Raw genomic sequence first — 14,540 nt, forward strand, 5'->3', positions numbered from 1 at the left:
AATATACTCAAGTGAAATGAAAGCACATATCCCTGCAAAGAGAAATGTTCATATATCCATGCAAAGACAAATTTCATAATTGCTCTACTGGTAAAAGCCAGAAACTGGAAAACAGCCCAAATATCCATTAATAAGTGAAAGAATTCACAAATAGTGGTGTATCTGTACAAGGGAAAACTACTCAGCATTAAGAAGGAATGAACTGATGCATGCAACAACACGAATGACTCTCAAATAATTATGATGAATGAAAGAAGCCAGGCCAAAAAAAGGAGTACATACTAGATGAATTCATTTATATAAAATTTTAGACAAAGCAAAAAGCAGATTAGTGTTTCCCTAAGGGAAAGGGGGAAGGAAAGAGGAATTACCAAGCAGCATAGGAAGTTTGGGGGGATTGATAGATATATTCATTATCTTGATTATAGCAAATGATTTTTATGATACAAGTATGTCAAAATTTATCAAATTGTTCACATTAAGCATACAGTTTATAGTATGTTAATGAACCTAAATAAAGCTGTTAAAAAATGTTAGTTTAAAATAAGGATGCATATACCTGCTATAAGGGGGCCAAATTAAAAAGGGAAAAATAATCAGTTAGTTGACTGACAGTGTCCTAAGCTAAAAACAAATCAGCTGCTCAGTAGAAGCACAGCCATTCAAGCTACTGAGCTCCATTCTTCCCAAGGCCCCTCCAATAGAAGAAAGTGCTCTCAGTACCATATTCACAGAATGGATAAGTGGGGGGGTGGGGAGTGGTAGTGGGAGCATGGCAATATTTTTTCCGATGCTTCTCAATGCAGATTAGTGGCAAGATTCCACAGAAAAGTAGGGACACGTGGGCCTATCCAGGTGGGCAGCCCTCACCATCAGTTATACTTAAAACAAGTAAATAAATCTTAGAAAATTTAGGAGGAATGTGTGGGTTTCAGACCCTTCAGACAATCCTCCATAATTGTCTGCATAGTCCATAGGATATAGATAAATACCGAATTGAGTTCAAGGTCATTCTCCTAAGCAAGTGCAGAAGTCATTCCATTTGCATTAGGTCAGTACCAAAAGTGTCCTCAAAAAAAAAGGCTGATGGACTTTACTATAGGCTTCATCTTCTCATTCCCCTGTGTCTCTAGGACTCCAATTATTTAAAATTTATCACATTTTTAGGTATCATTTTAAGATATCTGATTAAATCATTTTTGAGCAGGGGCACAAAGAAGCTCAAAATGTGCACATGAAATAGATTCAAAATGCAACTATAAGCTTTTGAAGGGACAGAAGGGAAGGAGAGACTGAGAAAATAAGATTCAAAAAAAGCAGGTACCAGTGACCTTTCACATAGAGAGTTCTGCCTAAATCACTACCAAACTTGCAGGAGCCTGATGATCCAAAGAACCTGTGACCAAGTAGAATCAAGATTAAAATTTCCAACCAGGTGCAGTGGCTCACACGTGGAATCCCAGCACTTTGGGAGGCCAAGGTGGAAAGATTACCAGAGCCCAGGAGTTCAAGGTTACAGTGAACTATGACTGTGCCACTGCATGCTAGCTAGGCAATAGAGCAAGACCTAGTTTCTTTAAAAAAAAAAAAAAAAAGAAACATTTAATTTAAAAAATTTGTTAAAAATTTTTTAAAATAATAAAATTCCCTACCTTACAAGCTGAGGCAAGCAGTGTCTTTGAATTGTTACAAGCAACACAAAATATTTCATAACCGTGTCCATATCTAAAATTGAAAAAGAGACAATATGCGACCTCTGTATTAGTAAATATACCTATTATCGTGCTGCAAAATTTAAAAAGTGAAAATAATAATATCAATCTCTCTACTTAACATACAATTTTTTTAAGAAACATTATATTTTTGTAGAGGCAAACATTTTGGGGGAAAAACAGGCAGACTAGAGAAAAATGCCAGCTTCCTAGAAGTAATACAATTCATTCAAACAATCAGATTAACGTACAAGTTTTCACCTCATACCCTCAACCAGCCAGCAATAAACAATAAAACATGGGTTTTGATGAGAAACCATGAAAGTAAAAAAAGGCCAGTAAGAATAACAAAACTTAATCCTTTTTAATAAAGGAAAAAGATAGGTTATGCCTCTCTACTTTAAAAATTAAGACCAATAAACAAACCTAATAAACATAATAAATAGTAATATTAAAATCAATGTGAGGTTTGATTCTCACTTCTTATGGAGAGGCACTAAAAGATCTATAGAGCAGGAGGAAAATGTAGGTATGAGGAAGGCAAAGGAGAAAATCAAGTTGTGGGGGAAAAAAATCACAAGTTATGACAGAATCAAATCAAAGAGCCAGGTACAGTTTAACTTACAGTTTTTGAACTTCAGGCCACAAAGTATTCTGCAGAAGATGATCCTCAGTGGGAGGTTCTAAAATAAATTTATAGTACTGCAATTATTTTTTTCTATTTTCATCCAAATAATGAATTCTATAGCATTTATTTAGAGCAGCAGCAACAGATCCCATACTCCATGTACTAGTAATTTTATTAAATCATTTTTTTGCCATTTCTTACCAGTAAGTATGGAGGGTTGAAAAGCCACTGGGTGATACTCAAAACCAGTACTAGTTAACAACTCCTCTTTATCAGAAGGCTGAGAAGCTATATCTCCTAGTTTAAAGAAACACATCAAGATCATGAATGTACTCACTATCTTTATGTCTCCTACACTGTCCCAATATAAGGCCACCAGATAGAAAGCAGTGACACTTGGAAGTTGGTATAATTCAACGGTGTGTCCACATGATTCCAAAGCCAAGGGTATTTCCACTACTCCAGTATTTTCCAAATGTGCTCTTTAGAGCATTACCCAATTCCACAGAGATTCCTTCCATTTTCTTTTGATCCAACAGTTCACAAACTTTTTACATTACACAACAGATTCTTGAGGTTTCTCACATTCTCATCTGTGGTTATAGTGTTCCCCGAAACACACTTTGTGAAAACTGCACCTATTTCAGTGGCCTGAGTGTGTGCAAAGAGTGCTTATCATGAAATATGTCATGGAGAAGACAGATGCATGTATTGTAATTTTTAAAAAATTAGCTGTAACGATTAAGTACACATTATACAAGTATATAAACTCTGTTTTAAGTACCACTATGCGTTCAATAATTTTGGAGACAAAAGCCTTACCATGAAAGACAGCTTTATTTGATAGTCCCAATGCAGGGACAGTAGCTCCTTCTGGAAGATCACTGTCTTGCTGGAATAAAAAGTAAGACATGTAAGTTTTAAATGCTAAAAGCTACTGTTATTTCAAGCACTACAAAAAAAAAGTCATGCTCATAAATGCTGAGAAACACTTTAAAGATCACCTCATGTGGATGTCTGCCCACACTTCCACTTCCAGAAGCAACAGATGCAATGCTAGGCAATCACTCTCCAACAGACAGGCCCTACCTAACCTCCAACCCTCACCCAATCCATGAAGTCAGACATCCTCTCATTCATGAGCTCATCAGACCCTAACAGCTCAAAGGGTTTCACCATCTGACAGGGAATGCAGTGGGCTGAAAATGGAAGGCCCAGAGCTCCACTTTCAAGAGACTCTCACAGGCACATCCCTGATGATACTCATATAAACACAGATGCTTCCCAGAAGGGCACAGTCATAGTATTTTCATTAAACATACTTAAGTAATTGAGTATTTCAAAACTTTGTAAGAGTGCCATTTGAAGAGGCAATAATCTGCTCAGACGCAGCAATTTACATCAATCAAATTATTAGCAGCAACAGATCCCATACTCCCATACTAGTAATTTCATTAAATCATCTTTTTGCCATTTCTTACAAGTATGGAGGGTTGAAAGGTCACCTGGTGATACTCGAAACCAGTACTAGTTAACAGCACAGATAGCATATGTAAAACTATATGCTAACCATCAAAATTGGTACATGCCCATATGCTAGAGTGTTTTTTTACAATTTAGACTTTAACACAGGGGCTGGAACTAGACACAAACATGAATGATGAGAATTTAAAATCACCATCAAGAGCGGCTACCTGGGACATAAGAAACTGTATGCTTTATCTCAGAAACCAAGAAAAACAAAATAGCATGGGCAAGAACAATAACAAGCTTTCCTACATACCTATCCTAACACATAGTATAAGAGCAAAACTCAAAAGAGAGCAAGAGGCTCTCCAGTCTATAGGATTCTTTTATCTTAGGACACAGAACTGAGTGTATAACCGGGACTAAGCCTCTCATGGAAGCCTAAAACCCCACTTCAATCTCTAGAACTGAAGCAATCCTGAAACTAACTGCCCCTCCCACCACCATACACTTAGCTCTTTGTAACAACCACTTAAGACCCCCCTGTTTCAATCTTGCTCCCACTGTCCATTATTATTAGAAATAAACAGACCAGAATCTTAAATCCTTTTCAAATAATCAAGAAAGTCTGTGGCATGAGGTGCTAAGTGATTAGTTGGGCACTTCATTTCAAATAACTTTCATTTTCTTCTCCAGTCTCACCCAGACTAATGCTGGTTTCACTGCCTTTAGAGAGCCTCTGGGCTCCCAGATAACCCTCTTTGTTACAAAATGCTTTTCATCACTTTCTTTGTGTAGGAGTTTCCAATGACACCCCACATTCTGAACTGTGCCTGCCTCCCAAGATCCTCCACCATCATCCTCTACAGTCTTCATTCCAACAAGCACTCCAACAGCTCTGGCCACTCTTCTGCTCTTTCTCCTTCCTCCTGCCTACCAAAAGTGTACATAGTCTTTTTTTTTTTTTTTTTTTGAGACAGAGTCTCTGTTGCCTGGACTAGAGTGCCATGGTGTCAGCCTAGCTCACAGCAACCTCAAACTCCTGGGTTCAATCTTCCTGCCTCAGCCTCCCAAGTAGCTGGGACTACAGGCATGCGCCACCATGCCCGGCTAATTTTTTCTATATATATTTTTAGTTGTCCATATAATTTCTTTCTATTTTTAGTAGAGACAGGGTCTCGTTCTTGCTCAGGCTGGTCTTGAACTCCTGAGCTCAAACGATCCACCTGCCTCGGCCTCCTAGAGTGCTAGGATTACAAGCGTGAGCCACCACGCCTGGCCTACATATTCTTTTTGAGATCAGAACCAAATTTGTGACCCAAGTCTAAATAAAGGACTGTATGATACAAACTTCAGTGTAACATAACCATCTTCCAACTTAATTTCCCTTCCTTCAAAATTATGTTATAATTTTCATAATCCATGTATTTTTATAAATAGCTCAAATCTTTTATACAACGGAATAGAAATATAAACAAAATCAAAAACCTACTCTTACAAAACCCAAATGAAGTCCCATTAAACATGTTCTCATTACTCCAACATAGTGACTGCTTCCTTTTATGAAATTGACCTTAATACCACAAGATTTAGAAATTCACTGGTCTCATTGAACAATTGCAAGTACATTAGTTCCACTGCCCCTCACTTCTACTCCCTCTACCCCTACTGTTACAGCTAGATGCTAATCTCCTTGTAGATAGGACTTATCTTTCATATTTTGTTTTATCCTGGGTACCTGGCACAGTGATGGTACATGGTATTCATGTCTTAATTGAACATTGTAATGGGCTTTACCATGTCTTGAGCTTATTTGTTACACAAAATTTCTACTTTTGGTATTTACCTGACTGCATGCCACAGTGCATACAAAAGTTTGTCAAGCCAATAAACAGTATGACTTCCTTTCTACACATATATTCCCCTATTTATAGCCTGAGGCAGAAAGTTTTTAAAATTCAAAATGAAGTGACTAGACCTAAGTAATATTTAGAGGGATACTCACATTACAAAGCACATGATTCAGTGATTGTCCTGTAATGGCACAAAAATTTTCCACAAAATTTCGAGGTGCAGAAAAAACTCGAAGAACTTTTTCATCTGCTCCAGACACAAACTGAAAACGATTAATCATGGCCAAACATTTCAGGTCATATCCATGTATCTGAGGCCTTGCAATTTCATGCCAAGTCACCTGGGCATTAAAATAGGATAAATAAAATGATCATACATTCCAAAAACCAAATTTTCAATGAGCAAAATATTAGATGCAAAATTATTTACTATGTCATGGAAATACAATTACGGTATAGATTCGTCCATGCATAAACCATAACTGAGTAGTATTGGTAACAAGTCAGCAAGAGCCACAAAAAAACCACTCCAAATCATTTGACTTGTTTTTAAATTGACTATAGATGTTGTCCCAATGTTCTCAACCGTATTCACTTGAATCTATCATGTGTTATTCAAGCAGTAATGTCAGTAGCAAACTTCATTAGCTCTCATGGACTGACCCATAGTCAGTTCTGTGAATGCCTATCAGAAATTGACACTGAGGATACTGACTTTCTCTACCACATAGCAGTTCAAAGCTTACCAGTGGTAAAATTTTATTGTAATTGCATGAGCTCAAGGCCAACACTGAAAACTATTATCTAACACTATATGACTTTATAATCTGTCACAGGATTAAAAACAAAAACAAAAAACAACACTGTATGACTTTAGAAATTTGCTTATATTCTACACTTGATAATATCTCCTAATGAATTGAACCTAAAATTACAAGACATAGCAGAACTTTTATGTGAAACTGAAGTAAATACATTTTGACAACTAACATTTGAATTGTTGTTTAAATTTTGAAGAGTAGGTGTGTGTTTCAGTTTTTAAGAAAACACCAAACTGTTTTCCAGACTGGCTGTATCATTTTGCATTCCCCATAGCAATGCATGAAAGTTCCAGTTGCTCTGCATTCTTACCAGCACTTGTTACTGTTTTTACGTTAGCCACTCTAGAGGATGTGTAGTACTATCTCGTCATGGTTTTAATTTGCGTTTTCCTAATGGCTAACAATGTTGCCCCAATTTCCATGTGCTCATGGATATTTTTTAAAGTGTATTAGTAAAGTAGGAAGACATTTTACCTGTGATTGGTCTTTTCTCTTCCATGGAGCAAAAAGTCGAGTTGTCTGATCGGTACCAACAGTGATGATAAATTCTCCTTCTGGATCCCACATTAGGTCTTGGACACCATCAAAGTGTCCTGAAATGACAATTTCTGGAGTCCACTCTCTCTGCAATAAGTGTTCATGACACATATTAAAAGAATGAAAGACTGTCACTACTTAAAGTAAAGCACTCATATATGATAACAGAAAAAAATGAAGCCCCCTAGCAAAGTGAAAAGTATACAGAATGGGATCATAAAATAAGAGAACCCATTTTCCAATCAACCATATTAGAACTTAAGCATTCAAATATGTGTCGTACCCTTTAAACCAGTAACCTTGGGAAATTTCTTCCCATTCATCAATTATTGAATGCCTCCTAAAAGCAAGACACTACTTAACCTTTCTGTGCTTCAATTAACCCTTCTGTGAAACAGGTATAGTAACAGAACCTACCTCGCAGGGCCATTATGAGGATTAAATGAGTTTATATTTGTAAAGTACACAAGATAATGCTGGCACTAAATAATAATGAAAGAATATTGTGTAAAATGAGTAAGCAGATTCTGAATGTGGGTCTGATGGTTGTCTTTATTAACTAAAAGGAGTTGCAGGTGTTCAGCATAGAAAAACGAACCAAACCTAGATGGCCTAATAACTGAGGAGCCCGCAACAGCAACCATATAATAAATAATGACAACAAAATATAAAAAATGTCATATGCCTCATCCATAGAGCATCTTTTTGAACAACCTCAAACGGTAGTAAAACTTGACCTTTAGAAGAAAACTAAATTTGTATAAGTAGCTAATAGGTTATTTAAAAATAAGTCTAATGAATACAGTCAGTGATTAAATTCTATTATTTCTAGTCCCCCTGCCAAAAAAAGGCTGTGACAAAGAAATGACATTATTTACCTCTCTGACCTCTAAAGTTAGCACTAATGGGAGTTCACAAAAAATTCTGAGCAATGGACAGTATTTTCGGGCTAACAGTACAGTTTTCCACAGTAACAGTCCTAAAGGGCAGTGTTTGTTTTTAAAAAATCACCCTTGATTGTAATAAATTTACCACTCTGATGTAGGATGTTGATAGTGGGGGAGGCTATGTATGTGGGGGAGGTAAGGGTATGTGGAAGTTCTCTACTTTCAGCTCAATTTTGCTATTAACCTAAAACTGCTCTATTTCTACTTTTATTTATTTTTTGAGACAGAGTCTCGCTCTATCACTGGAGCTAGAGTGCAGTGGCCTCATCACAGCTCACTGCAACCTCCAACTCCGGGGCTCAAGCTATCCTCTTGCCTCAGCCTCCCGAGTAGCTGGGACTATAGGTGTGAGCCATGGAACCTGGCCTAGCTCTCTTTTTACAAACAAATTACTTACTTTCTCTACTTGGTAAGTAGCTATTATAAATTTGAAATTGAATTATAACCACAACTACAGTGAAATTCTGTCTTCTAGTTTGGGTTTTTCCTTCAGCATCTGATGCTTTTTTCTATGAAGGCCCTCAAAGACTAACTAAGGAAGTAAAATTTATCCTAAAAAATGTTTACTTTAAAAGTGTAATAGTTGACTGACATTCGTTCAGTAATTATTAGGACTTAGCAATCCAACAAGAAAATATCCAATTATGTTATCTTCTTTAAGAAGACAGGGAAGTTATTAATACAAATTTTAGGAAAACTTTCATCCAAAAAAAATTATATAGCTTAAAGGGATATAGTTCCCTTATGTAGAAAATTTCCTATCTGCAAATTTCAATACCTTCACAATGCTGTACAAATATTTTTATTCTCAGAAAAGCACAAGTTTCTTACTCGGTATAACTACAGTTATGTCCACAGAAAGAAAGAATGTCACTTGAATTTAAATGCCTCTAATATGTTTCTATAGAGTATAATAAGTAAAATACTGTTTGGCTAGGTTTCATTTAGGATTCACACTATTTGATTAGAAATGCTTTATTTAAAAGTGCTTTTCTTACCGGGTTAACTGCACTCTGTTTCCAGAGGTGCAATGCTCCATGGAAACCATGAGCGATGATCATGGAGCCATCTTCATTGAACTGGCAATCATAAAATCCCAGAGTATTCCCACCTACTTCACCTACTCGAACCTATACAATAATAAGAAAATAATTCTCAATCAACAGTCTACATTTTTCACAATGGAAAGAACTGATTCCAGGGGCTACTGAATTCCCACTCATTTAATGTGTACGAAAAGTGAAAATTTGCAGCTCTTTATAAATTTGCAGTTCATAAAACCCAATTTTCTGTTTTTTAAAAATCTGCATTTTTACCTGTTCTAGCCAAACTCCTGACTCTTCATCTGGAGCCCAGAGAATCATGGTTTTATCCATTGAAGCAGACAACAATCTCATTGGCTGCTGTAGAATACCATCTAAAAAATAAAAATTCCTTTAGGTGATTATGTTTGTAGATTACCAGAAAAAAACAACATGGGTACTGCAAGAATGTTCACTGCAGCATTGTTTGTAATTGCAAAAGTTTTCAAACACCACAAATGTCTACCATTAGAACAGCTAACAAGTTGTGGTATATTCAGACAATGGAATATTACAGTGCAATAAAGGCAAATAATTGAAGCTACACGAATCAACATGGATACATCTCCAAAACATGTTAAGCTAAGAAGGCAAGTTATAAAAGGATAAATATATACTGATATCAAGTTTTAATAGCTATAAAAAAATATTGTTAGTAGCTATATATATGTGTGTAGCAGAAGTATAAAAACATGGATGAAAATGATATGCACTGAATTCAGTATTGTAATTGCCTCTACGGAAAGATGGAGGGGAAGGTTCAGGAAAGAATATACAGGGGTCTTTGATATTTCTAATATCCAACTTATTTAAAAAAAAAAAAACTGTAGCACATATGGCATAATGTGAGTAAGAACAGAAGGGTGGTTACCTGAGCATTAATTATTGTTATTCTTGCCTTAGAAAAGGGGTGGGAAGGAAGAATGTGAGGCTATGCCTTGTTCAGCTCTATCCCCAGCTTGAGTACGCACAGAAACATTGCTCCATAAATGGAGGTAAAGGGCAAAAGAAAGAAGGGGAAAGAGAGTCTTACTTTGTCATAAATAATGTATCTCAGTATTACCAACTTTGTATTACCAAGGGTAAAGAATCCAGTGAAGTTGGCTTAAAAGTCAATTTTTCTTAAATCTCCTAACAAACCAGGTTGGAAACCTTTAAGAGAAAAAGTTAATGAAAGTATGGTGGTTTCAGCATTATGGCAGAAACCATACTTTTCCCATTTAGCAGTTCAATTTTTAATGGAATTGAGTGTCCAGAAGACCAGTAATGCAGCATTAAACTTTGCCAACTTGAAAATGTCTGAGCCAGGTGGTAGTCCCAGCTACCCAGGAGGCTGTAGTGGATTACTTGAGCCCAGGAGTTCACATCCAGCCTGGGCAACATAGCAAAACCCCATCTCAAAAAAAAAAGACAGACAGACAAAGAAAAAAGTGTCTTATACTTGAGATTTCTAATCACACTCAAAAAAATCCTACACTTTATCTGGTCAGCTTAAAATTCTGTAAGATTTAACTGAAATAAGGGATATATGTTATGTTTTTTTCCTACCTTTGTAAAATGAAGGTTGCCAATGAACGGCATTTACCCAGTTTTCATGACCAGCCAGCACAGTCTCCAGTGTAACAGCAAATGTTATTTTAATACCTATAACAAAAGCAATGAAGGTATTTTTTCCTCAAAGCTCTTCTAAAAAGAACATTTTCATAACCAAGTCAGCTATGCAATTATGTAAAAAAAAAATCAGAACAAAATATGATAGCTGAGATTCAATAAAAAGAACATACATTCTAAATTTCATTAGCCTTACCCATTGTTCAAAATTACAGGAGAAAAAGTCCTAAAGATAAATTTTTCTCTATATTTTTCTCTACCTGGTCATAAATAAATATTACGGCGTATGTTCTGTTTTGAAGATTTTGGGGACAGCTACTATTATACTTCAATGAAAAAGCAAAACAGACGTGTCAGCCTCCTTGTTATCTTCACTCATTATCAAAATGTAATTGCCTAAAATAAAATACCATTTTAAAAAATGTAAGATAAATGTAGAAATAAAATCAGTATTTTGGGCTTTCTAACTAATTAATGAAAATATCATGAAAAATTTCATATTTGGGTATAGCTACTAATAATATGCTTATTATATCATTTCTTGGTTCTCCCCATAAAACCATGTTATCAAAATCTGAACTCTAATGGACTTTATAAACAAAAAGAGTAATAACAAAGAATAGAAAACCTACATGAACAATGCTGAAAACTAACTTTATAATTTAGATACACATCCAAAAATATCTACCTCAAATACAACACTCCTACAAGATCTACCATGCAAGAGGTACTGTTCTAATGCCAGACAGGGAGAAAAAACAATTACATATACTACTTAAATTTAGGGACCTAGCTTGTCTTTTATGAATATACTCCAACATATATTCCAAAGTACAAATAATTCACACAATTCCTTTAGGTCTTCCTATGCTAAAACTGCAAATTTGGTAACATTTTACAAATGAACTTACTGAAAAGCATTAAACATTGTTTTCAGCACTTTAGAAAAGTCTTACTAATATGGTTTAAAAGAAAAATGTTTTCTATGTAAAAAATGACTCATCCTCACATAAAAATAAAAATGGAAAAATGCACAGGATCGGTTTCAGGTAAGAATATGACATTCTGAAAAGCTAACCTTCACATAGCTGTATGTGAAACAGACAAATGAACCGGCTAGGAGACCTAAGTATCAAATATTTTCATTATTACTCACTTTCATTTTGTATGGTAAAAGTATTTTCTTTCAGTCTTATATTATCATCATCCTGAGTTTCTACAGATGTCGATTTTACATACAGCTTCCATATTCTTATCAGGCAATCTTGTGAACAGCTTGCTAGGAAAAGATCTCCACCTAATTAAAAAATAAATTATATTGTTTTTAAAAATTATATTCTTAAACTTAGGTATAAGACTTTCTCCTTATGTGTACATTTCTAGATTTCCTGAAAAAATTAGACATTTCCTTACCCTTCATTCATTTGACCTATACTCATCATTGACAAATATACATACAATGCCAATAAATGTTTATAACACGTGGTACTCTTATATATACTCTACTAAGTTCTACAAAGAACTTTTCAAGAGTGCACGTGGACAAGACAGCTAGTGTCATCTTATAAATATCAATTTGTTTCATCCTCTACCACCCAATTAATAGTTAACAGAAGGGATAGGTATCTTCTTTTCTAATTGGGACCATAGAAAAATGTAACATACAAAGAAAACTTAAAAAATTAAAACATAAGAGGCTGCTTTCTTGGAAGTTACACATACTTATCCCCATCATACGTGCTTTAGCAAAATTTCACACTGACCAAAGGCTGCCCATTCCACGCCTCTTATCCAATCCTCATGTCCACAGAGAAGAAGCACTTTCTGAAACTAAGAGGACAACAAAAATCATCGGGCTTGATGTAAAAATTTAACATTTTCATGTACATCAGTGACATCATTTGGTCTCAGCTAGTCCTACTGCATCCCTCTTTTACGACACTCCTTTGGCAATGAAAAATCTCATCACGTAATATCTGAATCATTAATGGAGCAATGCTGAGTAGATAATATCTGTAGCCTCAAATACTTTAAATGTTTACAAGATAAAATGACATACTGTGGATATAATATAGAAAAATGTTGGATAAGGACTTTCACAGTCATTTTTAACTTTCTTATAGAATGTGAAGAAACTAGGATTCTCATTATTAAATAAATGGGTCTAGAGTTAACCAATCCCCTTTCTGAAACTTCTCTCCTTTAGTTTAACCACTCAAAGTGTAAGTTAAGCTCAGTAGGACAAATAAATGCTACCAGGGTGCTTTATTGTAGGTATGTTATACCTCATTTAAAATTCTTAAGAAAAAAAAGCACTACCATGGCATCTTCCCTCTCTCTTCTCCCACCTAATGACCTGTTTTCCCCAAAAACTCTGGGCCTGATGGCCAAGGCAGTGGTTACTTGGTGTTCCAACAGAGAGTGGAAAACCATCTAACAGAGGACTGTCAAAAAAAGATTCTCCATCGGATTATTTTGGTTTACATTAGAACATCCCTAAAATTCTATACTCTGGAAATTGTATTAAGATATGTAACTAAGCAGAACATAATTCTAGTCTCTTAATAAACATCATTAATTACCTGATCATTTTGTTGAGCAAATAAGTGGATTCTGCAGTCATCATCACCACATGCTAATATTGGTACTGGGGGAAAAAAACAGGCTTCACTGTGAGCACTCTACTCCATCCCATGTTATGATTATCACCCATGCTGGATTCTAAGCTCTAGGTAAAGAATCCTAACTTCTATTTCCCACACCACTGAACAAATAATTAAAAGTGCTCAATAAATGTCTATAGGAATAAAATAGATACTCTAAAATGTTCTATTCAACGGTTATTTGGCAAATAATAACTATTAACTGAGAGTCCTTCCTGTCATCCTATGTCATTTATGATAGAAAGAGCAGTGAAAAATAAGCTCAAGAGCCAGTACGGAGCATTTTCACCATGTCAGCCAGAACACCAAGATAATGAACAAGAAAGAGCTACTGTGAGTCCAGCACAAAGATTTAAGGGTATGTTTGTTACTTCGAGGACTTTACATTTTGTTTGAGAATTCAGTATTAAAACAAAATAAAATAGCATATAATTAAATATGTGGTTAAAAAGCTGTGAAAGGTGTGACTGTAAAATCAGTTTTCTTTAATAAGATAAAAAATTAACTAGCATTACGAAAAGGTAACCCTATCAACACCGAAGCAAGATAAAATAGGGACTTTTCCTAAGGAAACACCTTGCTACAAAGTGTTATTTTTTCAAAGATTTCTGTCACTTTAAATCAACTAAAAAAACAAAAACAAAAACTCTAGTCACTTGGCCTCAATGTAGACAGCAAGAAATGAAATTCAATGTTATGAAACAAGAATGTGTGTAGCTTCTCCTCCCAGGGAGCCCTTGCACAAAATGGAAGCATAACATGAAACCATGAAGTCGCAGCGCCCACTGCAGAAGGCAAGAGAGGCTGGCAGCTTCCAGGCCCTGCCTCTCTCCACCTGGCCTGTCTGCTAGGTACTGAGGAGGCAAAGAGACTGACTGACTCACACTGATTATCATCTTGGTGGAAGATAATCAAAGAGAGGTACAGATGGGCTTCACAGTGAAAGGGAAATTTTTCTGTCTGGAGATTTTAAGTGGTCTCAGGCAAACTGTCATTTTGCAGGCTGTGAAGGGGTAGTCACCTTGAGAGAAATGCTCACGTGGTCCATTTTCAGTAGTTTTTCAACTTATTCCCGACCTTTACCTTCTAAAGAATTAGATACTTGCCCAAAATTAGATCTATATACATCTGTAATAAATTTGATAATTAGCAGTATCAACCTTGAGTATATATTAAGTCACTTAAATTTCCAATAGCTAACCAAATCCTAATAAGCCTC

The 14,540-nt window shown here is 35.6% G+C and overlaps 1 protein-coding gene across 6 annotated transcripts in view; it reads right to left on the minus strand.

The window, feature by feature from the left end:
* Positions 1-14,540, minus strand: part of ELP2 (elongator acetyltransferase complex subunit 2) — a 36,883-nt gene that overhangs the window by 11,563 nt on the left and 10,780 nt on the right. For 2 of the 6 annotated variants that reach the window (XM_069468097.1, XM_069468096.1), the window contains 12 exons: positions 13,241-13,305; positions 12,422-12,488; positions 11,815-11,955; positions 10,596-10,691; positions 9,282-9,382; positions 8,964-9,095; positions 6,956-7,105; positions 5,813-6,001; positions 3,163-3,232; positions 2,542-2,637; positions 2,338-2,395; positions 1,653-1,725 (listed from right to left, as the gene is read on the minus strand). In XM_069468097.1, the coding sequence (XP_069324198.1) occupies positions 1,653-1,725; positions 2,338-2,395; positions 2,542-2,637; positions 3,163-3,232; positions 5,813-6,001; positions 6,956-7,105; positions 8,964-9,095; positions 9,282-9,382; positions 10,596-10,691; positions 11,815-11,955; positions 12,422-12,488; positions 13,241-13,305 (1,238 nt within the window). The remainder of the gene's footprint in view (positions 1-1,652; positions 1,726-2,337; positions 2,396-2,541; positions 2,638-3,162; positions 3,233-5,812; positions 6,002-6,955; positions 7,106-8,963; positions 9,096-9,281; positions 9,383-10,595; positions 10,692-11,814; positions 11,956-12,421; positions 12,489-13,240; positions 13,306-14,540) is intronic. The other 4 variants (XM_069468103.1, XM_069468100.1, XM_069468101.1 and 1 more) reach the window with 3 other exon arrangements.

This window comes from Eulemur rufifrons, chromosome 5, assembly GCF_041146395.1.
Source record: "Eulemur rufifrons isolate Redbay chromosome 5, OSU_ERuf_1, whole genome shotgun sequence".
In the NCBI taxonomy this organism is placed as follows: domain Eukaryota; kingdom Metazoa; phylum Chordata; class Mammalia; order Primates; family Lemuridae; genus Eulemur; species Eulemur rufifrons.